At 33.2% G+C, this 23,231-nt stretch overlaps 3 protein-coding genes across 24 annotated transcripts; 2 read left to right on the forward strand and 1 right to left on the reverse strand.

Moving 5' to 3' along the window:
• Positions 1-4,400: 4,400 nt before the first annotated feature.
• On the forward strand, positions 4,401-9,758 carry LOC146932043 (glycolate oxidase 1-like). 22 transcript variants are annotated; one of them, XR_015006909.1, is made up of 14 exons: positions 4,454-4,620; positions 4,989-5,063; positions 5,156-5,328; positions 5,556-5,691; positions 6,012-6,144; positions 6,247-6,383; positions 6,468-6,592; positions 6,971-7,001; positions 7,291-7,371; positions 7,567-7,658; positions 7,787-7,911; positions 8,493-8,562; positions 8,647-9,246; positions 9,557-9,758. XR_015006909.1 is itself a non-coding variant. In XM_085703644.1 (14 exons), exons 7-11 carry the CDS (start codon positions 6,508-6,510, stop codon positions 7,813-7,815), a joined length of 318 nt encoding a protein of 105 aa, XP_085559770.1. In that variant the 5' UTR covers positions 4,454-4,620; positions 4,989-5,063; positions 5,156-5,328; positions 5,556-5,691; positions 5,784-6,144; positions 6,247-6,383; positions 6,468-6,507; the 3' UTR covers positions 7,816-7,911; positions 7,994-8,076; positions 8,493-8,562; positions 8,647-9,758. The 22 variants fall into 22 exon arrangements, 21 of the variants coding, with proteins under 21 accessions (XP_085559761.1, XP_085559763.1, XP_085559757.1 ...); XM_085703644.1 differs by adding an exon at positions 7,994-8,076 and having other exon boundaries at positions 5,784-6,144; positions 8,647-9,758; XM_085703645.1 differs by adding an exon at positions 7,997-8,076 and having other exon boundaries at positions 5,784-6,144; positions 8,647-9,758.
• A 6,058-nt stretch (positions 9,759-15,816) lies between these two features.
• On the reverse strand, positions 15,817-16,908 carry LOC146932044 (uncharacterized). Its single transcript, XM_085707718.1, has one exon. The coding sequence runs from the start codon at positions 16,906-16,908 to the stop codon at positions 15,817-15,819; it is 1,092 nt and encodes a 363-aa protein (XP_085563844.1).
• A 4,098-nt stretch (positions 16,909-21,006) lies between these two features.
• On the forward strand, positions 21,007-22,878 carry LOC146932045 (putative aquaporin NIP-type). Its single transcript, XM_085703653.1, has 5 exons — positions 21,007-21,233; positions 21,382-21,612; positions 21,787-21,984; positions 22,258-22,319; positions 22,430-22,878. Exons 1-5 carry the CDS (start codon positions 21,126-21,128, stop codon positions 22,647-22,649), a joined length of 819 nt encoding a protein of 272 aa, XP_085559779.1. The 5' UTR covers positions 21,007-21,125; the 3' UTR covers positions 22,650-22,878.
• Positions 22,879-23,231: the final 353 nt, after the last annotated feature.

Consider the following 23,231-nt stretch of genomic DNA (forward strand, 5'->3'; position numbering starts at 1 on the left):
CTTGTAGTGAATAGTGTTGGTCGTGAGGGAGTGTATTATAGATGTGGGGCAAAATTTTCGTGAGGCATCTATATCGGACAAAATATAGCATGAATATATATTTATAAGTGAGGCAACTATAACAATTGAAGCTAATTTTCGTGCAATAATTTTAAGAAAGAAGAAATATTACTTAGCCGCAATTTCATAGTGACGCTTCATATGAACCACCATTAAACAAAGAATATTACCTTAGTGTATCAACAATTGTTGATTCAAAATGATTTGTGGAGGGTTTTGATGTCTAGTAGTGATTTCAAAGCAAATGATCCAGAGAGGAAATAAAATTCATTCAAAGCAATAAAACGGAAAAATTTAAATGGAAACACATCTTAAAATCATAGTTTCTTAACTAATTTTAAACAATGATTCGAACATTGACCCAGGCAATAAAATGAAAAAATTGAAATGGAAACACATCCTAACATCATAGTTTCTTAACTAATTTTAAATAACGATTCTATTGACCCAGTTGTATTGTTATAATTTGGAATCTCAAACTTGAGCAACCTCAACCTTTGTGTTCCAAATTTTGTTTTTGACTAGATCAAAATTAGTATTATATATTTCTATTATGAAATAAATTGTCTTACTAAAGTTAAGAACATATTTAATAAGCAAAAAAACTAACAATAAATTTTTTAAATTGTATGTAAACAATTTTTAGTCTTACATTTTTTTCATTTTACAAATATTTCATTTAATTTTTTATATGTTAATAAATATTAAAATATATTTGTTCCGTGTTTTTTTAATATCTTCCAATGAATTTAGAAAAAAAAATATTAAATATACTAAAACATCAAATATTTTAAAATATAGTTGAAGTCCTAAAACATCAAAAGAAAAAAAAAACGGAGGGAGTAATGCCCAACAGAACGTGGTAATACATGCAACAATAAATGCTACTATAGAATTCACATTAAAACTTGATAATAAAAACGACAATAAATGTATTAACCTTGACAATAACTTGGCAATAAAAACAACAATAAATGTATTGACCTTGGTAATAAAGACATAATTTATCAATGCAATGTTATCCACTTTGGCTCATGCATATGAGGACAATAATACATTTGATTTCATGTGCAATGAATGCTTTGAATGGATTGACGTATATGAGTTTTTACAATTTTCTTAATGCATGTATGGTTATAATAAAACTTACTCAACATATCAAATGTAAACTAATTTTTGATAATGTTAAATGCATGATACAAGACACTTTCTCTTAGAAGATGATTTGTGCAACTGAAATGAGCCATGAATTATATATTCTTACCATACCCTTAGTTAGTTTCATACATACACATATTCCACATTGTATCACTATCATTCATAGCTTAGAAAAGAATTAGGATTGTAGCCATTGACATATGAGATTTAGACATTCATCATTTGATAAATCGGTTGAGTTCAATAAACTTTTTACTTCTTTTAAAATTGACAAATTTGATTTGCCTTGTCATACTTCTTTGTATGCAAAAACATAAAAGCTTTCCTTGTGATACTTGTTTGTAGTACTCCATCCGTTTCAAAATACATGTCCAATTTTTGCAATGTGCACTATTCACTTGACTTACTTTGACCATACTTTTTAACTAATGTATAAATACAAATATTAGCATGTAAGAATTTTTATAATTTTTTACTTTAGATAATTAAAGATATTAACGGTCAAAATTGTGCATTGGCATGTGTGAAGTGGTTGACTTGGTCATGTATTTTGAAAGTGAAGTAATAATTTTGATTGTGGATATGGATATATATATGAGGGGCCCTTTGTTAGTTCTATCTATGTTTCGTCATAAATATTTCTTAAGCGTGGTTAATGACAAAAGCATATTCACATGGCTATATCTTATGACACTTAAGTCGGAGGCATAAGATTTAATCAAATATTTCATTACTATGGTCCAAAGCCAATTCAACACCAAAATTAAGTGCATTAGACCATAAAAATTGTGATCAATTTGTTGTCCAAAAATTGTTTTAAGATGGTTGTTCAAATATCAATTATCTTTCATAATATAAATGATGTTATTAATAGAACAATGATTGTGATCAATTTATCAGAATCTATATATATGCTCACTTGTCTAATCTAAAAACAAGGACACGTTTGATTTGTGCCTACACGTACAAGCTAAGGTCATTATCCCTTCTTCAAAGGACAATTTATCCTTAACCATTTCCATGATGACAAATACATAGAAACATACATATTAGGTACAACTCATTGGACGTTTCAATTCTTCTATCAGAATGTACAGTGTGACTTGTGTCATTTTTTGGTTTTCATTTTTCTTTCGGGTTAAAACAGAGAACAAAGGAGAAATATCCATTTTAGTATGCGGGTCTCTATCTTGTTGTCTGTTTCTTTTTTCTAACAATAATAAAGGTAACCAACTTATTGCTATAGCATATATTCTCTCTACATTGCCATTTTCAGGATTCTTCGCAAAAGACAATGAGGTCCATCTCACTCTCTCTCTGACTTTTCTTATTTCTACTCTACTTTCATTTATGCTTACGGTGGATAAGAGAATTTTATTGATACATGCTTCCTCCAGTCTCAAATGTAAACAACTTTTCATTTTTTAGATTCATTTAACAAATGATGTATGTGATCCATATTATAGACCATATACATCATTAATTGAATGAACCTAAAAAGTGAAAAGTCGCTTACATTTGAGACCGGAGGGGAGTATAATCAATGGATTGAATGTTGCTCCATTCAACAGTGTAGAGGATCTAGATTTCAATCGTATCTTGTATCAATATTCAAAGGTTCAGAAGCCGTTGGGGAAGAATTGGTTTTGAACCTAAAGAATTCTTTTGTAACAGCCTACCAAGCAGTTGGCGAGTTTGGCAGCTTCAAAGATATTGATATGTAGGTGTGAGAATTCGAACGTACGATTTCCACACGTATAGCGGGTGAGACTAGCCGCTAGACTAATTGATAAGATAAAAATACTAAGGAGGAGCGATAGGTGCGATAAATACTATGAGTAATGGTTCATATTTTCTCTTGGCATAGTACAAAGTACTATGAGTAACAAAATGAGTCACATTTGGAGAAATCAAATTTTCTATTGGCATAAAATATGGTATCATTTGAGTCTTATTATTGGGAGGTTCAGATTTTTCTTTTAGGTAGATAAGTCAAATGACAAATAATCATTGAAACTAGTGGAGGGTCAGGGTTCGACCCTCGATCACGACGTCCGCCCTTGCAGTTTTGATATTTCTAGCAGCTAAGTTAGTACTTGTGGACTTGAGAGGTTCTGATTTATTAAAGAGAAGGAAGATTTAGAAAGGGACTTCAAGGATTTGCTGCATAAATGTGATGGTCCATGCTTCCGAAAACTTCCCTAAACTCTCCCTTGTCATTATTTTGTTGGTAGATAGACAAAATTACAAATAATCATTCAAATTCACACATATAAGTGAATAAATCAAAGTTCGAACCCTGATCATAACATTGGATTATGGACCCTCCCTTGTCATTTTTTTATGGACTCCATATCTATTTTACATATACATCAATTTTTTCTTAAAAGAGGGAAAAAAAAACAAATTATTAAAATAATGCACACCTCAGAGCACGAGGAATACTTTGAGGGTCAAAAAATATAGAACAAGCAAATAGAGACATATACATCAAAATTAAAAACAAATATATATGCATGCACCAAATCTAACCAGGTTGGAAATGTTTAATTTGACACAATATGTCAAGAGCTAAGTAGTAAAGTGTAACAGTCATATTGTAGATAAAAGTATACACGTGGCAAAAGCTATATCTTGTGGTCCATAATCATGTGAATGCATGTCCATACTGAATTCATGTGGATGCCAGGGTTGTGTAACAGAGATGGGAGCCAAACACTGAGTAGTGTGTGTTAATTATTGCACTGAAAGTGAAATAAAAGTGAGATTGAAACTTGGAGTTAAGTTTGGGTGGCAATTGTAATAGGACCAGTGAGAATGAAATTGAGAAAACTCACAGGTTGTAGCATTTGAAGGTACTCTTGTAGTGCTTTTCTTTCCTTTTCAAATGGAAAAGGAAGTTAAAAGGACCCCGATTTTATGCCCATGCTGTGTCAGTGACAGTTTGAGTGAGTGGTATGGATAATAATTAATACCGTCACTCTTCTGCATAGTGATGCCCTAACGAATTCGGTTTTTTTTTATTTAATTTTTTTTTTTTGTACAAATATTAGATATAAAAGTTAGTTATTGATCTCGAGTGATTATTTATGATGGCCTTTGTTGTGCAACAAAGAGTCTACTAAACTAAATATAAAAATAGATGTCCGTACGTTTTACGATTTTGCCCTTGGAGGGGTATTTTGGTAAATTGGTAAATGACTATCTTCCCCTATATATATGTGAAAAGAAAAAAAAAAAGAGAAAAGAAAAGGGAGAGAGAAACGGGAACGGGAGAAAGAAGGAAGAAGGAGGACGGGAACGGAAAGGGAGGAGAATTCTCCTCCGTCGCAAAAAACGGCGGCGCCGATTGCTTTCTCTTCGGTATTTCTCGTCTTTCTCTCCGGTTGCTCTATTTCTCAGGTTCGGTTCCTGTTCTGTTCATCATCATCATCATCGCGTTTTTTTTCTTTCTTTTTCTGCTTGCATGTCTGTTTTTGTGTTGTTTTTGTTGTTGTTTTGCCTCTTTTATTTATGTACCTTGGTTGATTCAGTGTTTGTTTGGTCTGTATGTTGTGTTTGTTTTTGATGGATTGAGAGATTTTGGTTTAATTTTCTGGGTTGTTATTTTGGTTTAATTATTTTTTTGTACAATCATTATTCTCTCTCTTTTGTTCATCTGAGGTCATGCATGTCTCTAAAAATGCTTTATTGAATCAATTTTTGTTAATTTAGGTTGGAATTTATGTTTTTTCTTTCAATCGAATTTTGTCTTGAATATCATTATTCAGGATGTTATCTGCTTATCAGAACCTGTTGATAAGGCAAAAGGCTTAACTGTTGCAGAGTGTTTTGGGATTTCACAGGTTAGTAATTAGCCTAAATGTTATTTTATTGTGTCTTATTGTTGCTTAAGTCCATTAAATTGACTCCAAGTGTTTTCATTGTTTTGAAATAGGATTTGATGTCTAGATTTGGTACTGCTGCTGCACAGACTACTGAGTCTGTGTCTGATCATGGAAATACAAAGAAGACTGGTGCTGCTTATGATCAGGCTAATCAAACAAGAAGGAAAAGAAGCCATGAGGGAACACCAACCACTGGTATGACTCTGTTCTGCTGTTTGAAAAGGTAATATGATCTCAAGGTTCTTTAATAAATTACATTTTATTTTATTCCTATGTTTGATATTTCTGATCTTCTTTTATTGCAATTTGTACTCAAGATACAATGTGCACTGTATCCATTAAAAATAACGTATCAAAAATTGTTCTCATCTTAGTAAAGTCAAAGCTTTACTGAGATAAAAGATTTCAGATTTCAATTACTATTTTATATAATTGTTATTTTCAATTCAGATTTCAGGTCATTAACAACTCACAATCAGCAAGCCAAAATTTCACTCAAGCTTATGGTTCTTTTCAAGTTTCACAAAATGATGTCTTCTCTAATGAGTCAAGTTAAGAAGATTCAGGACTTAAAAAATCTCACAAGGTTTGCTATGTTTTATGTATCTTACATTTATTTATATACGTACGTTCACTAAGATTTCTTCAACTATTTGACTTTTTTCCAAATTGTCCCAGCATACCTATTGTTTCACTGTTGGAACTACCAAAAAATTCAATCCTAACTACTTTGGGTGGTACTATGAGAGCTGTACTAGGTGTACAAGTCTTCAAAGTCTACTGTTGGAAGTTATAAATGCTCATGTGGTGCATTTAGTTGATAATTGAAATATAAATTGGAAGAGTAAAATTTAGTATCTGATTTTCTCAGCTGCTTTGGTAACTTCATAGTATCTGAACTTTTAGGATTGCTTCAATGAGGTTTTACTAAAATGCGTTCTTCATTGTTGCCTAATTGGATACTGTTGTGAGGAGTAGCAGAGGCTTTTGGTGTAAGAGTACATGACAAGAGGGGGCTTGGAGAATCAATTGTTCAGAAGTATGTTGCATTTACTTTATTTTTACCAATACTATATTATATACATATATTAATCATGCTTTAAGGTCTGATTTCTTATTTTCTTTGTTGTGATTCAAGCAGGATCCTCTGCTACATTACCATGGTCAACTAGAATGAAAATTGCATTAGGTGCAGCTAAGGGACTAGCTTTCCTTCATGAAGCAGATAAACTTGTAATATATAGGGATTTCAAAACTCCAAATATATTACTGGACTCGGTATGTTCATTCATTTCATCAATGATAATGTAGCATCTGCTGCTAGCCTACATCAAGTAATTTTTTTTTCTTCCCTAAATTCAGGATTACACAACTAAACTATCAAACCTTGGATTAGCTGAAGATGGTCCTGAAGGAGAAGAAACACGTGACAACAACATGCATAATGGGAACAAAAGGCTATGCTGCTCCTGAGTATATCATGGCAGGTATTGGCATTTTACCATAAAGGTTCCATTTGGATAAACAACTTAAGCATTTATGGCATAAGCGCTTATGTATAAGCTGTTTTTATATAAAATAAAGTCAAATAGTTTTCATATAAGTTGAGTTATTTACATAAGCTATCCTGGCTAGCTTATAGAGATGTCATAAACTGTTTTCACAAGCTCTTAAATATGCTCAAATAAGTCAATTCAAATAGGTTCTTAATTACCTTTTTTAACTAACTTTATTAGCAAATGGCTTTGCTGCTACTAAAAAACAGAATTTAATTGGCATGTTTTAACAAACTTTACTTTTGCATTTTATGTTACAAACTCAGCAGAAATCATTAACTTAGTTAATTAACTGCCTTCAATTTTCAGGTCATCTTTCTACCAAGAGTGATGTGTATAGGTATGGAGTAGTGTTGTTGGAATTGCCTACAGGAAAGTATTATATATGAGAAACTGTATAATTATACTTGGTAGGAAAATGGTTGTGAGATGCTTTGATATATATTGTGAAACAAATGCTACGATTTTAGAGATGGTACCATGTGAATAGCTGAAATGTCAATCATCATTTTATTTCAAACTATATATAGTTATGTATGTGATATTTGTTGTTATTGATATTTTGTTATTGATATTGGCTTAGAGTTACAAACCATATCTTTTCCTCCAAATTTTGATCTTATTGGCAGCGCTGGTAATCATTCGGCTGCAGTGACTTATATCATAATTAGCATTGGCGGTTGCATGATCCTCAGTTGTAGTGCTGATAGGTATGTTAGCATAGGTTCGGTATACAAAAAAAAAAAAAAAGAATGGACTGTGTAAGTTTTTCTGCTCAATTGAATAATAGGAACAAAAGTTTTACATAGATGTTCTGACTTTTTTGTGTAAAAAACTACAAATGAATTTGAACTTTAACAACCTCTTATGGCTCATTATTACAATATATTGATTTAGCAAAGCAGAAATTGCCAAAGATGGTGTTTGACTATTATGCATCTGGTGCTGAGGACCAATGGTCTCTCCAAGAAAACAGAAATGTCTTTTCCAGAATTTTGTAAGATTTCATATAAGTTACCAAATCATGTTACTTTATTATGTTCCTTTGATGTTTTGTCAACCTATGATTCTAAGAATAAGAACAAATGTTAATGTGCTGAAAAATATGGTTGACAAACATTACAGGTTTAGGCCACCAATTCTTATCGATGTGAGCAAGATAGACATGTCAACTACTGTCCTTGGCTTCAAAATTTCCATGCCAGTCATGATTGCTCCAACTGCTATGCAGAAAATGGCTCATCCGGAGGGTATCATTGCTTTTTCTTTAAATTCACTTGAATTTCTGAAATGCAAAATTAAGTTGTTTTGTTTTGTGCAATATTTTGTTAGAAGGAAAAAGTTCATGAAAAATCAAGCATGACATGAAATTTTGCAGAGTTTAAGCCTATATTACCCTTCTGGATACGAATAAGGTATAGAAATGATTATTAGTATTTGATTATGTACAAAAGAATAATTGAGACAAAGTTCATTAAAGGATATTTGAGTTGATTACTGACATTAACATTTGTGAGACTATTTGTAAGCAACTTATCTACTCATTTTTGTACAAAACAATAACTGAGAAAGAGAACATTAGGCTTATTTGTGCTTATCGAAACAATTTAAGACATGTTTATAAGTTGTTCTTAGCTTATTTTTTTAAGCTCTCAAATATAGCTTATAAAAACAGCTTATAGCTTATATGGCAATAATTTGACTATTTTATCTTTTCAGTGTGTATGTAAAACTTATCCTTTGACACAGGCTCTTTTGTTCAGTTTATGTAGCATTTTCTATGCTGTCTCATATATTGGATTAATCTGTTGAACTTGGCTTTGTAATGCAGACAGCCTGGTTTTAAGCAAATGAAGATTATAAGGCAGGAGAGGCATACAGTTTGCCTCATTGAGTTTGAAGTCCGTAAACTTTGTTCATATTTGTGCCTTTTATTTTCTGACTTATGTTTACGCTAATAATTGGTGTTCAATAACCTATTTCAGGATGTGAATAGTGCTACGAATGTGCACCACAATCTGCAGGGTGCTGTTATCCCAAGTTCTGACATATCATTGAGATACTTTCTTTCTTTTCATGGCACGGCTTGACATGACATCAATGATCCATCTACCCTTTCCGCTCTCATTACAATTGTCATTAACCACATTTTTAGCTCCTGTTTTTCAAATTTAGTTTCTATGAACTGGGGGCGTACTTTAGGCTATAAAATACAGTGTTATAATCGGTGATTAGAAAATTAATGGTTGAAATTGGCATCATTGTGTAATTAACTATGAAGTTTGTAAAATTCATTTGTTTGATTTTTGAATCACCGAATATAACTTGTACTTTGTCTTCTAAAGTATACTCAAGCTTTTGAAACTACATCCACCCCGGCATTCATGACTTCATCTGATCAGAGCATTAATGTTAAATGCGTTGAAGTTAAAACTATTTAAAGGATTCTCCAGAGTTGTTATATGTTGTCTGATTTATACAGGGTTGCAACATGACAAAGCTTCCTTTCATAATGGAAGGTCCAGTGAAGCAGCCATTGAATCATAGGTGCCCTATGACTACGAATTTCTGATAAAACGAAAAATGTTAGTTTTGTGCAAGAATTGGATGTTTATACCGTCAAAGTTTTATTTGTGTAGAAGTTACTGGTAGGCTAATTTTCATACACCTAGAGTCATTGTGGGATCCTCATCCTGCCATCAATTTTTTTGGATAGTCAAATGTCATCCTGCTATCAACGATTTTAAACTTATAATTTTTTTTTGCTTTGAACTCTTAATCTCACACACTTCAAGGTCTATATCTTCCACACAATATTTACCTAAGAAAAATAGAATGTTACAAAATGCAAAAGAATTATTACATTACTCACTTCTGTTATTCTTTTTAATGCAGGATCCTTACTCACTTGATATAGGAAGATTTTTCACAGGATATGGAATTTGAGTTATTTCATATGTGGTAATTATAAACTATTAGAAAGTTTAAGATGAGGCCTCATGTTGCTTCTTCTTGATGATAATATTTCAAATTTTAACAATTCATAGCAAAAATATGTAACAGGTCCCTGTATATATAGCTTATTTCCAGATAACAATCATATTTTTTATTTTTTTTATTTTAGCACATATACTAATTTAAGCTCATAGATGTTAGTATTGCAGAGGGGCAAGAGATCCTCTGCTGCCTGTTTTTTTTACTGCAATTGCCTGTTTTTCTTTCTTTTGCAAGGGCGGTAAGGATGAGCGCATAAAATATTGTTCCCTTAATTACACAAGTCACTACCAATAGTTTTATCTTTGTATTCATGGACAATTCCCTACCATTTGTTTTAAGATGATATAAGATTATTTTTTGTAAGGCTTGACTCAACTAGCAATGTTGATGATTAGGTTGTAAACCTTCATCTAATTCAAATCCAATTTTTTTTCTCTCTTTTAATCAAACTAACATGGTGTTGAGTGTACTTTTATATAGTGTACGTATACAATGGCAAAAAAATTATGTTCGTATGTTACTACTACTGGATTGGACAGGTGGGAGTGGCATTGTAGACATTGGTATAGAAAAACACCAGTAGAGGATCCACATCTTTTTAAGAAAGGTTATCTAATGTCTCCACCCAAATATAGATAGAGTTTGCTCAATAAAGCACTATCTTATTTTATTTTGCTGGTACTCTCTAACTTGATTATATCATGTTGGAAAAGAAATGCGGGGTCATGTTTCTAATTCCAACCATTCAATTATTCAATTTTATATATTTACGGTGAGTTTGAACTTCCCCGCTTTAGAAGAAAAAAAAAAGATGAGGGATTAAAATTTAAAATGAGAAAAATGAATGCAATGATGGCATCAGGATGAGCTTTATTATGACAAGTGAATGCAAACTGGTTTTCATTCTTTTAATCACAGGTTTTCTTTTTTTTAGAAATTCCTTGCATATATTGAATAAGCTAAGTGAGATAAATAAGTTTGTTCAGCTGGTTTCTAATATATGTCATGCATATTTACAGGTTGTTAGTGGCATAAAAAAGTCCTTGACGTTTTCATTTGTTACTCGTGATAAGCCGTTTTGAACATTTCATTTTCTAACCCGTGATGCAGGAGTACTTTAAATATTGTGTTATGGTTTATAATTATCTGTCATTTCGCAATCTATCCGTCCGATATAATATTTTGTCAAAAAAGTAGCTAACCCCCGTGCGAAGCACGGGTTTGTGACTAGTGAGATGTAAAAATTGGATAGATATAGTGTGTGAGTCTTGCTTTTGTGATGAAGTGGATTCATTATAGGATTGGTTTCGATGTTGTTGGTCATTAGAATGAGGGTCATTTGAAGTGATGTGCCATCAATCGAGCTCTGTCCGTTATAAGCCATTTAGACTACAGAGTGAATGATATTTGGCTAACCAATGGAAGCATTTGAGGAGTAGGATAGATCCAACGTCTATTGACTTGGTCCAGTGATCGTCTTCGGCCCAAGACGTTTGTTGGGCATTGTTAGTGTGAATTCGAGTCATCGGGCACTCCAGAACAATTGACCTCACAATTGTCGTTCCATTGTCTAGAGTGATGGCTTTGTATGATGTAAGTATGAGGTAAACATGTCGAAATGGGCAAATGTTAGTTGTCGTGAAGTATTTGAAAAGGACATAAAGAGTCAAACTTAGGCGCTGGACATTTGTCGTTTAATGTTATCTACTGAGAGAAAAACATGTTGATCGCGTCCTTGAGATCACTGTAATTGTCGGTGTTATACATGCGACTCTTGTGGAACTTGTAGCACTTCGTTTTGTCGATCCAGAGCTTCTATGTGGAAGGTTTTGGGAATTTGATTCTACTTCCTTGAATTCTATGATTGCACACTCAACGAGAATATACTCCCTTCATGACAAAAAAATGTGTATATTCACTGAATCAACCAACATGTCATCAACTATCTTTTTCGAGGTTTGTCTTCCCCATGTTTCTCTTGGTTATTTCTCCTCGACGACTCTGCCAATGGTTCTTCTCCTCATTGAGATTTCTTGACTTCCACAATGTTGAGTTTCCCTTTGTACCTTATGTCGATTTTAGCTTTGTTTAAGGAATCATTGAGATTTCTTGGCTCTTCGACTCTGATGGCCTTAGCGCGGTCGCTTCCTTTCTAGAGACCTCTTTCTAGAAGGCACATCTTCATTCCTTCATCGTTTCCTTGAACTTGGACAACTTCCTCGTTAAAGTGTTTGATGTATTCCTTTAGTGATTCATTCTTCCCTTGGACAATAACTTCCAAAGTTGTATTCTCTTCGGTTGGAGTTGGGATGTCGTCAATATGCATTAAATTGACAACATAGCTCCTCCCACGGAAAATAATTGTATACTAAGTCATTGCACCTCTCCTTTTATAGTCGTGGTGAAGAGACAACATTTCACATCCCCTCATACCCTTTTACAGTCGTGGATGCTTTGACATTCTTGATGTTATCCTCCGTGTTTCTGTCATACGAGTCCATTGGTGGTGGTTTCTCATATCTAGTCGGAATGCGACAATTATGTATTCTTCATTTGAATGGTCCGCGAGGAGCTCTGTCGTTGTCGGTTGGACTGGGTGACCTAGAATGGTGGGGTTGTTTACGCGGTTGATGGCTTAGATGTTCAATTGCAGGTCGAATGGACCTTCGAGGGGTGATCCACATGATTGGTTCGCAGGGACCTTGACCTCTCGAGGGTATTGTCCTGTCTTGTCCGACAGGACGACGGCATGGGAGTATCATTTTGGCCATTATATCTAACCGAACCCTGGCTCTGAATGACGACACTTGGTCATATGGATCATTGTCAATAGCTTTTCACTTATTGAAATAGACTATTTTTAGTCTTCAAAAATGGAATTTTGGTGTTGGAAGACCTGCACAATATTATTCAAAATGTCCTCTGTCTTTATCATAGGTGTCAATAGGTTATAGTTAGCAGTAATGATGGTCTCTCTAGTCGTTTAGTGTTGATCGATGAAGGTGATAAGGTATTTTCTTCGTTTGGATTGATGCAATGAATGACATTTTGGGGAGGTTTTGCTCACTTTTAGCCGTTGAAGGTTTTTGGATTATCTTGGAAAGTTTGATCTTTGGAATGTTACTTCTGATCAAAACTATAGTTGCCAGTGTATAGTTCCCTTGGCAACGTAGTAAATTTTAATCACACGTTTCAAATGTAACTATAGTTGCCCGTGTATTTATATCATATCCAGTTATTCACTATAATACTTATAATAGGTGCTAGATTTCTACACACACAATTGCTCCAAAAACAAAAGATTTCTGCCCACACAAAAAATGTTGAAAACGGATGATTGAGTGTAATGAATAATTATATGTTGCTGCTACTTTATGGGGTGATGAACAACATATATGGTGGTGAACGTGTAATTGGAAAAACATACTGTATGGAGCTACCCTCGTGTGCGTGGCCTTATCTTGTTGCAAACATTTGGGGCCATATTCTAAATACAGTTTCCTTAAAGAAATGCACAACAATTTTATTTGAATCAGTAATACAAAATACAAGAAACCTTTCGATCAGCATTAAATCTGTCTAACAAGCTGTAACTAGTACTGTATTTCTTTTGGTTAAGAATTTATTCAGGTGGTTCAGAAAAAAAGAATTTATTCAGGTGAAATGAATTGTTTATATATTTTTTTAAGTTACATCATTTTCTACATAAGATTTTGATAGTGAAATAGTAGGATATTGAGACAACTCGCACCATCCCACAATTTTTTTTTAATATTTAAGCCCATCCCACATTTTCTATCATATTAAATAAGTGCGTTGTATATCTTTAATGTCAAATTTTTTATAATTCTATTTTAAATTATACCACTTGTATTACTCCCTCCGTCCCTATATCTAAGCACCCATTTGATTTTATTTTTGTCCGTAAATGTAACCCCTTTTTTCAAATTACTAGATGCATTTATTATTTTTTTCCTAAACATACCCCTAATTAATACTACTAACTTGTCTTGAAATATGAAAAGTCAAATTTAATACACATACGAACAAAGGACAATTTGGTAATATTAACACACAAAACAGACACATTAATTACACTGACAACTTTTTTTAAGAAATGTGAAAAATGTAAAGGGGGGGTTACATGTAGGGACGGAGGGAGTACATCCAAATTCATTAGAATCTACCATTTATTTATGACAATGGTTTACTTTTTTGTTGTTGTTGTTGTTGTCATAACTCATTCTTTTTTGGGGGCGACGGGGTTGCGTTTGAACCAAAAACTATAATGAAGAGGTGTCTCATAAAAGAGTAAATGAATGCAAACAAAAACCAATGTAGAAAGGTGATGGTGTTTGTAGGGTGAACCACGGACATGAACCGGATGGGGTGTGGTGTTGGGACCATTACGGGGAGGTGAGTTGAATTTGACAAGGACAATGAAAATGATTAAATTAATAATAAGGATTCTAGGATTATGTCAATAATAAACCTCAGCCATTCATTTTATTCTTTTCAAAATTCGAACATTTATGGGTGGTATGGGTTTATTAATCGAGGGTTAAAGTTCACTTCACTTTCGTTACCATCATCATCAACCATGTGAGGTGGAAAATTTATCAATTTGAGGATTATATACACTCCACCCTCTCTATTTCTTGAAAATTGTTGTTCACACATGTATTTAAGTTAAAATACACCAGTAAAATATCAAAATACTTCTTCGGCAGTTAACTGCCGTGGAAGTTGACCGGCGGCAGTTAACTGTCGCGGAAACTTCGGCAGTTAACTGCTGCGGAACTTTAAACCTGAAATTTTTAGTTTTAAGAGGACTCAACAAGGGGACAACTCAACAGTTTCAAACAAATTGGCTCTGCACTATTTTTAGTTTTAACATGACTTCTCATTGGCTTCAGTTTTTAACCAATTTCATGTATATGCTCTCTTGGTTAACAGGAGCTACTCCAAACGGATGCCAAATTTTTGGTTCAGGAGGTAGAAATCTGTAAAATAAAGGGCATTGTAGGAAGAAAAAGCACATGTAGAAATATTGGTTAGTATATACTACTCCCTTCGGTCCTATTTATAATAGAAATTTGGGTCAATAAAAGTGGATGTATTTGGTCCAATTTTTTAACCAGATACATTAGCTTTTGTTGACCAAAATTTCTCTTATAAATAGGACCGGAGGGAGTATTATAGAATTACGATAAAGCAAAGGATTTGGGTTAATGCCAAAAGGAAAGAGGGTATTTACTCAATAATAATTGATAAATGATAACAACTAGGTATTAAATTGTAAGTGTCAGTAAAAAATGATATGTGCATTACTGATACACACGCTGGAAGATGTAGCAGCAGTATGGAATATAAACTTTCAGGTTTAAAGATAAAAAAGTCTGGAGATGATGAAAAATTTCAGGTTTTGCGCACCGCGGTATTTAACTGTCGCTGATTAACTTCCGCGGCAGCTAACTGCCGAAGGGGTATTTTGGAATTTTACTGATGTGTTTCAGCTTAAACACATGTGTGAACAACAATTTTCCTATTTCTTTGTTGTTTTTTTAATGCTAAACTAGCTAGTGACTATAGCGTCAAGAAAATTGCTTTTTTGACATAGAATACTTCCAATTGACACATGGAAATGACCCTAATGCCCCTGGCGGTAGTTAACTACTGCTGGTAAACACGCCGGCTGTTAACTACCGCTGGTACCCAGCGGTTGTAAACTACCGCTCACACCAGTTACAGAATCAGTGCAGTCTGTAACTGGTTTTTCCAGCCATTTTGGCATGTTTGTACCTGTAATTTCAAACGACAATTCCGCATTAAATGAAACCGAAACAACAACATCTAGCAATCACAAACATCAACATTTAATAGTTTATCAATTATTCGGTTACATTACACCAAACCGATAATGCGTTAACGTTTAACAATTGTTTGAAATTCATCAAATTTTCCACATTATGCAAAACATTACACGTAATGTACATTAATTACTAATAAATGCGAAACTCAAATATATTGATATACATATAAATAGTTGAAGGTTAGTTACATTATATCACCCAAAAAATTGGTCATTACATTATATATCCAAAAAAATACGTCGGCGCGTATCAACCAAAAAACGGATTAACACCGACCAAAAAGTGTCACATTTCATCTAATAAAAGCAAATCATCTAAATGTTCCAGAACATCTTCAAATTTGGTGTTTGCTTTAACCGGAGTGTCATCAAACATAATTGGATTATCTTCATTTGTTGGCTCCTTTGGTGGAACCGGTCTCTCTTTGACCTCAATGTCCATGAGTGTTTGGAAACGATCGTGTTGATCCAAAAATTCATCCTCCCATGTTGCCGCCTCTTCGCACCTGTGATTTCTCCACTCCGTGGATGTTGGAGGTAGTGGGCAACCATCTTTTAGTGAAAGAAGGACAAAATGATTAGGGATTAGACCAAGGCAAATCATGTTGCTTTTCGGGTTAACCGGAGGCCGTCCTCTAAGTGGGAAAAAAGTCTCGGAGATGTAGCCTTTCCATGTAGTCATCTCTAACACCGGCCTATTGTAACATGATGCAACGATGTGCCCCATATCCGGCAATGTCAACCATTTGTCGGGAGGTGCAAAGCTACTAGGATTTTTGGGAGGGTACAATCCATCCAAGATGTAGTTGTAACGGTTCTCGCTCGCATACACCTCAATGTATTTGCTCCTATGCTCTTTCAACTCTTTAATAAGTGCTCTCCGCACCATAACATGACTTTCTTGCGTCAAACCCAAGGCTTCCGCTATAGCCATAAACCCACAATGCCCGTCACCACTAACATCCACAACTCTCTCAATGTTTGGTATCATGAATTTTGGCATGTAATACATAGGATTGGATGGATCATAACTTGTTGAAACCAAGCTAGGCTTAGGAACCGGAACCGGAGAAATGCCAATGCGAGCACCTTTCCTTTTAGTTTGTGAAGATTTTTTCCGTGGTGAAGATTGACTTTCCGGATGTTGAGAATCAATAGTCTCCCACGTAGATGGAATCCTACCACGTGTGGTTTTGATTTTTTTGGGAGCTCCTATTTGCTTGTCGACGGACCCAACCGAGCAATTCGTTTTTATCTTTCCATGTGTCTTGGGTTGAAAAGAAATGAGCCGTGTCCACATCGGAATTGACGCTTGAAGCCTCAACTTTAACGGAGACTTCAACCTTATCGGGAGCTTCAACCTTAATGGAATCAACATTATCTATAAATAAACAACAAAAAAAGTTGCTTATTTGACAAGGAATAAGAAAGTTGTTTTTTTCTCAAACATTATCTATAAATAAACAACATACAATTACTAAACTAATTAATAAACATCTATCTAATATCATATATTAACATAAACAAACAAAAAAAAACAAAAGAAAAAAAAAAGGGAAAAACACTATAGTGGCAGTAGCTACTGCAGAAAATTTTTCAAAATTTTCTTAAGTGTCCAGCGGCAGTTAACAGCCGCTCACTCCCAGCGGTAGTTAACTGCCGCTACAACGCGTGTCAGTGCAAAAAAAAAACCAGAAAAATGAATCAAATGCAATGGATTTTAACGTTGTAATACCCGTTCTTTGATGCATTTTGTGTGTAGAAACGTCCTAGCAATCCATCAGCAATGATTTGGACCCAAGATTTTGACAAAATTTTTTTGAAATGGGGATTTTTTTGGGTATGGTATTGGTGATGTAAGGTGATGAATGAATAGGTGAGGTAGGGGTTTGCTGGTTTTGGGGGGAAAGACACCAGCGGTAGTTAACTACCGCCAGGGGCTTTAAAGTAATTTCCATGTGTCAATTGGAAGTATTCCTTGTCAAAAAAGCAACTTTCTAGAGTCAAACAAAGAGTCCATTGAAATGATGAAGCCCATTTGAGTTAAATGGGCCAAAATTATGCTTGTCACTGTAGCGTCAAATTTTAGGATTCGAACGTCCCCTTTTACATGGTTCGAACCCCTCTTGTGTCAAAACATTATGAAAAAAATGTGAAATTTAGTTTTGACGCAAAATTATATGTGCGTAAATTCATTTATTAAAAAGAAAAACAAAGCATACTTTAATAGAATAAAAAATAGAACAAAATTAAAAAGAAAATGAAAAAAGATCCTCAAATAAAGATGCCGTTCTTAAATTATCGAATATAGTTCTTCTCTATTACAACATCACTCCAACAACCAACAATACACATATTAGGGAATTCATTACCTTGTTGGTCGTCTATTTGTTTCGTGCCTTAATTTTTCCCTAAATCTACAACAATATGTAGATGTAATGGATCCTATATACAAGAACTGGTTTCTGACTGATACCTTGTACTGGCTTTGATCGAGACAAAATTTTAACTGGACTAGTGAGAATGGAACCACTCTTGCCTCCACGCATAACATCCTTTTTTACATGCCTTAAATAAGACCTAACTTGGCGGTTTTTACATCCTAATTTATGACGAACCCTAGTTTGAGAGTTAAGTACCACTTCAAAAACTTGCAAACGACTATCCCATTTAAACCCACCAAGATTTGACGTGGATCCCTCACCTCATGTTGTTTTTCCTTTCGCATCTTCACAATTTTTGTACTCCTGAAATTTGAATTGAGATGCACCACTCAATTGCTTCTGCCTATTATGCCTTTTGACTAACATCTGATGGAGTATATTCTTGTTTTGTTTGCGAAATTTTCTCATGAACCAAAGGGATATTGATAAACCTATATTTTTATAGTATTTTCTTAAAATGTTTTATTTAACAAGGTAGTATTTTTATTTAATTTATATTTACATTTAACTACATTTATTTTGAATAAATAGGTAAAACGAAAGAGATATGAAGCAATGATGCAAAACATGCTAGAAACTAGAAACTTCAAAAGGACCAAGACTTGTTGACTAAGCCATGACCTAGGGAACTCAAATGGAAATCAAAGTCATTTTCAATGATCAAGAAGTGACTATTTACTCCGCACCTCTTTAGAAATCGTACAATCAAGTATCAAAACTGTCACTACTGATGATAGAAGCCTAATGAGTAATGATCATGTAATCAAGTCAGAGGTTGTTACGGTCGTCCGTAATGAAGGGCTACAACCATAACAACTATATAACTTCATGTTTTGTTGGTTTTTATTTTAGTAACTTGAATGATTCTTGTTTAAATGTGATGTAATCTCAAACTTTTGATGCAATGCATGAAAAGGATGGAAAGATCCTAGACGATATGATTTTATCGATGTTTTCAACTATGAAACTAAAGTTTTTTTTTGGAAGAAGCCAAACTAGCCCACCAAAATTGGTACCGGGAAGAATCAAACTTGATGCCTGGAAAGGAGCATACTCTAAGGTCTCAAGCCAACACCACTAGACCAACTAAAGTGGGTTCGATGGAACTAAAGTTGAATTTGATAATGAGAGGATTGAAAGATCTTAGATGCCATGATTCCCTAAAATTTTAGGCAACCTTCTTATAAGTGAAAGTGGAGGTAGGTTGCTGGAAATATAAGATTAATTACAAGGTTTGAAGAAGGAGAATAACTACAAATTTTTGGGATGTAAAAATGGGTATTGATGCTTAATGGGTCAAGGGTAACATGGATTGGCATGAGAATAGCATTTCATGTTAGTAAGACACTTGTTTATTACTAGAGATAGAGTAAACCATATAATATATAATATCTCAACATAAGGCATGATCTATGAGGTAAAAGGAAGAAATATGATTTGGTTTGTTTGTCGTAATGATGAACTTCAATGGTCTCGAGACACTTTTCATCATTGCATACTTTAAAAAAAAAATATAAGTTAGTTTTCTAATCATCTTGCATTCATCATATAAAAACCTAAACATATATTGTCATTATTTGCCTACTTTAGAGAGAACAAAAGGGTACCTTGAGATTCAAAAGTCTCTGTGTGATTGACATTTTATTATGACGATAAAATTGCACATTTGCGGTGATATCAGATATACGATGTAAAATATAGCTAGTTTTACCGATTGATGCACTTTCGAAACTTGAATCGTGGACGAACTTGCATCTCTTATGGTAGACTCCATCTCCATAGGTGAAGAAACCCTCGCATGATCATAAGTTGAGACTATATTTATCTCTTTTTTTGTTGTGTGGACGAGTTCCAGCCTTATGGCCATATAAATTTTCAAAAAATATATTCTTGAAATTGAGAATCCTTGGTTAAGGTTAATTATAAGTAAAACTTCACGATTAATATTCCCCTCTCATCCTGTACATTAGAAGAAGGTATAACTACTCTCGTCGTCCTTTAATTTAATTTCAAGTAACAATATTGTCCTTTATATTTTTTTTAACGTCCTTTTGATCAATTTGCATATGAATTTTCAAGATTTAATATATGATTTTATTATAATATGAGCTCTTAGTTTCAAATCTATGGTCATTCGCTCATGTTTTCATATGAACTTTAGATGTTTGAAAATTGATATGCAAACCAACTAAAAGAATAAACATGACTTGAAAAAAAAAAAAGATAAATGAAAAAATCATTATATGCAATTAAGTTATGAGACGACAAGTGTAATTTTATGAGAATAAAATATGAATATAAAAACCAAATAGTACCTTTTTTAAATGTTGTAATTTTTTAATAGTTTTCTAAATTTAGCCTCACATGTGAGAATACATTGAGAATGGTGAGACATCCACTTCAACATATAGAGGATTTTTTTTTTATCAAAACATGTAATAATGAAGGATATATAAATTATTTAAACAATAAATGCATTTTAAAATGTGTAGTTTGTTCTAATAGTATTTTCTTCTTCTTATAATTGAAACTAAAAAGTACTACAATTTTTTTTAAAAAATATATGACATCAGAGAGAGTATTCATTAAAAAAAATTATATGATAAAGAAATGTTCTAGATAGTTTCACAAGTCACAGTAAATACTCTTAAATCCAATAGCTCTTATATTTTTAATATAATAATATATATTTTCTACTAATTGATATGCAACTCTGCTGCTCAGGTTCAAATCATTTACTATCTTTACATTCTTAGATTCTAAAATAAGAATAAATGGTTTATTTATTTTGTGTGAAGTACATGTACAGTTACACTCAATGGTTTATATCAATTTTTAAAATTCAATCATTGATTTTATATTTAGCTATAATGACATGTGTACAATATTGAATTAAGGTAATGTAGTGGTAGTTTTTTTTTAGGGGAAATCATGGTGTGTATAAACACTTTTACCTCCATTGGTTGTTCCTGAAAACAGCTAAACCACCAAAATCTACATTTAAGTACGAGCAGAAACTTCCAAATATATTAATAAGCAAGTTTGTATTACAAGCATAAACTTTGAACCACGTTCAAAACCAAGACATGCATAAAGGAATATAAGAAAAAGAAAGGAAAAAGTTTAATTTAATTAGTTAATTTAGGGCAACATGTCTACAAGTGAGATCACGAAAATGGAAGAAGGTGATCTTAAGGCACAAACAAAAAGTGAATCAGGGTTTTGTGGTTCTCCTGAGGTAGTTCAAATCATACAAAAGGTACACATATTAATAATTCTACCATTGTACCATACAATCACATTAATAATATATAGTTTTCATTTATATAGTTACCATTGTACCATTGTACACATATCTTTGTCACTACTAATGAATGTTTTATTTAAAAATGAAATGTATGCAACAGGTAATAGCAGAGGTGATAGGAACATACTTCTTAATATTTGCAGGGTGTTGCGTAGTGGTTCTGAATAAAGTGGAAGAAACTAAAGGAACAGTAACATTTCCTGGAATTTGTGTAACATGGGGTCTATCAGTTATGATCTTGGTTTATTCTCTTGGTCACATCTCTGGTGCCCATTTCAATCCAGCAGTCACAGTTAGCTTCGCAATCTATCGTCATTTCCCGCTTAAACAGGCATGCATATACTTATGACAACTTGATCTACTCAGCTCACATTGTTATAAAAAGTTGAATTAACGAAAAAAATAATTACTCTCCCATTTTGTCGTCTCAAACACTTAACGACTGAATTAGAGATGGATTTCTTGTTTTTCGAACATATGTAACATAAATTGTTGATTTTTGCAGGTGCCATTATATCTTGCTGCACAGGTGCTAGGATCTGTCCTTGCTAGTGGAACATTGTGCCTTCTTTTTGATGTAGATGAAAAATCTTTTTTTGGAACAGTACCAGCAGGTTCTAATATTCAATCTCTTGTCTTTGAGATACTCACATCATTTCTCTTGATGTTTGTTGTATCTGCAGTTTCCACGGACAATAGAGCGGTTAGTATACTCAGTTTAGTTTAATTTACCTTATATTTTCTTGCATTTTGGTATATAAAATTAGGGTCATGCTAATATGTGCCCTAAGGGCACAAGTTAGGGATTCCACTAATAGTAAGTATTTACTGAGAAACATTAATTTTCAATTTTTTAATAATAAATTGCCACTATTTTCAAAACAAAATTTCTATACTAGGTTCATTCACATGTGCCCTAAGACACATGTTAGCCTTTTCCATAAAATTAATTCAAATTCCTCTTTTTATCAATCAGATTGGAGAATTGGCAGGGATTGCTGTTGGCATGACAATCGTAGTAGACGTCTTCATTGCTGGGTAATTTCAACACTATTACTATATATATAGTTTCAATGGTTTTACTTATCATAATGAAGTCCATATATATACTGCTGCAATTTAATCCTAAGTTTGATAATTGCATGCAGCCCTGTGTCAGGTGCATCAATGAACCCAGCCAGAACTTTTGGGCCTGCTGTAGTGATGCACATCTACAAAGGATTTTGGGTTTATATAGTTGGACCCTTTGTTGGTGCTATATTAGGTGCATCAGCTTACAACTTGATTAGATTTACTGATAAACCACTCAGAGAATTAAGCCGAAGCTCAAGCTTCCTCAAAAGTGTCTCTAGAGCAAGTTTTCGGTAGATAACATGTCATTGTTTTGAATCACTTTTAGATTCAAACTACATAAGTATGTATATATGATGGTTCCATGCATGTTAGGGTTAGTACATTACAGAGATTAGGATTTAGTTTTTTTTTTTTTAAAAAAAATTATTTATGTATAAATAATATGCTAGATGGCATATTTTGTTAGTCATCATCCCAAATTATAGCTGTTCATCCCAAATATTTTGTTAGTCATTTTGATCTATACGTTCTTCAATTTTACATCATTCATTTTTCTTTTTCACTCTTCTTCATCTTTTTTTTTTGGATAAAAAATAGTATAAGTGAAGAGTAAAAAAATACACATGGTGAGCCATCGAGTGTTCACATCCAAACCAATTAAAAAATAGCTAATAAAAAAAACTGCGCAAAATAATTTTTTATTGTTTATTTTAGATCTCCTTTTACAAAAATGTTCAGATCAGATTTCATGTATATTTTTTGGAAAATGCTAACAAGTACTTTGAAGGTATTGTTTAAGCATCTAAAATAGCAACTTTTGCATTGAAAATTATACGATTATGACTTTAACAAGTGTTTGACTTGTATTTTACATAA

Source organism: Medicago sativa, chromosome 4 (genome assembly GCF_051527215.1).
Source record: "Medicago sativa cultivar Bolivia chromosome 4, Bolivia_mono, whole genome shotgun sequence".
In the NCBI taxonomy this organism is placed as follows: domain Eukaryota; kingdom Viridiplantae; phylum Streptophyta; class Magnoliopsida; order Fabales; family Fabaceae; genus Medicago; species Medicago sativa.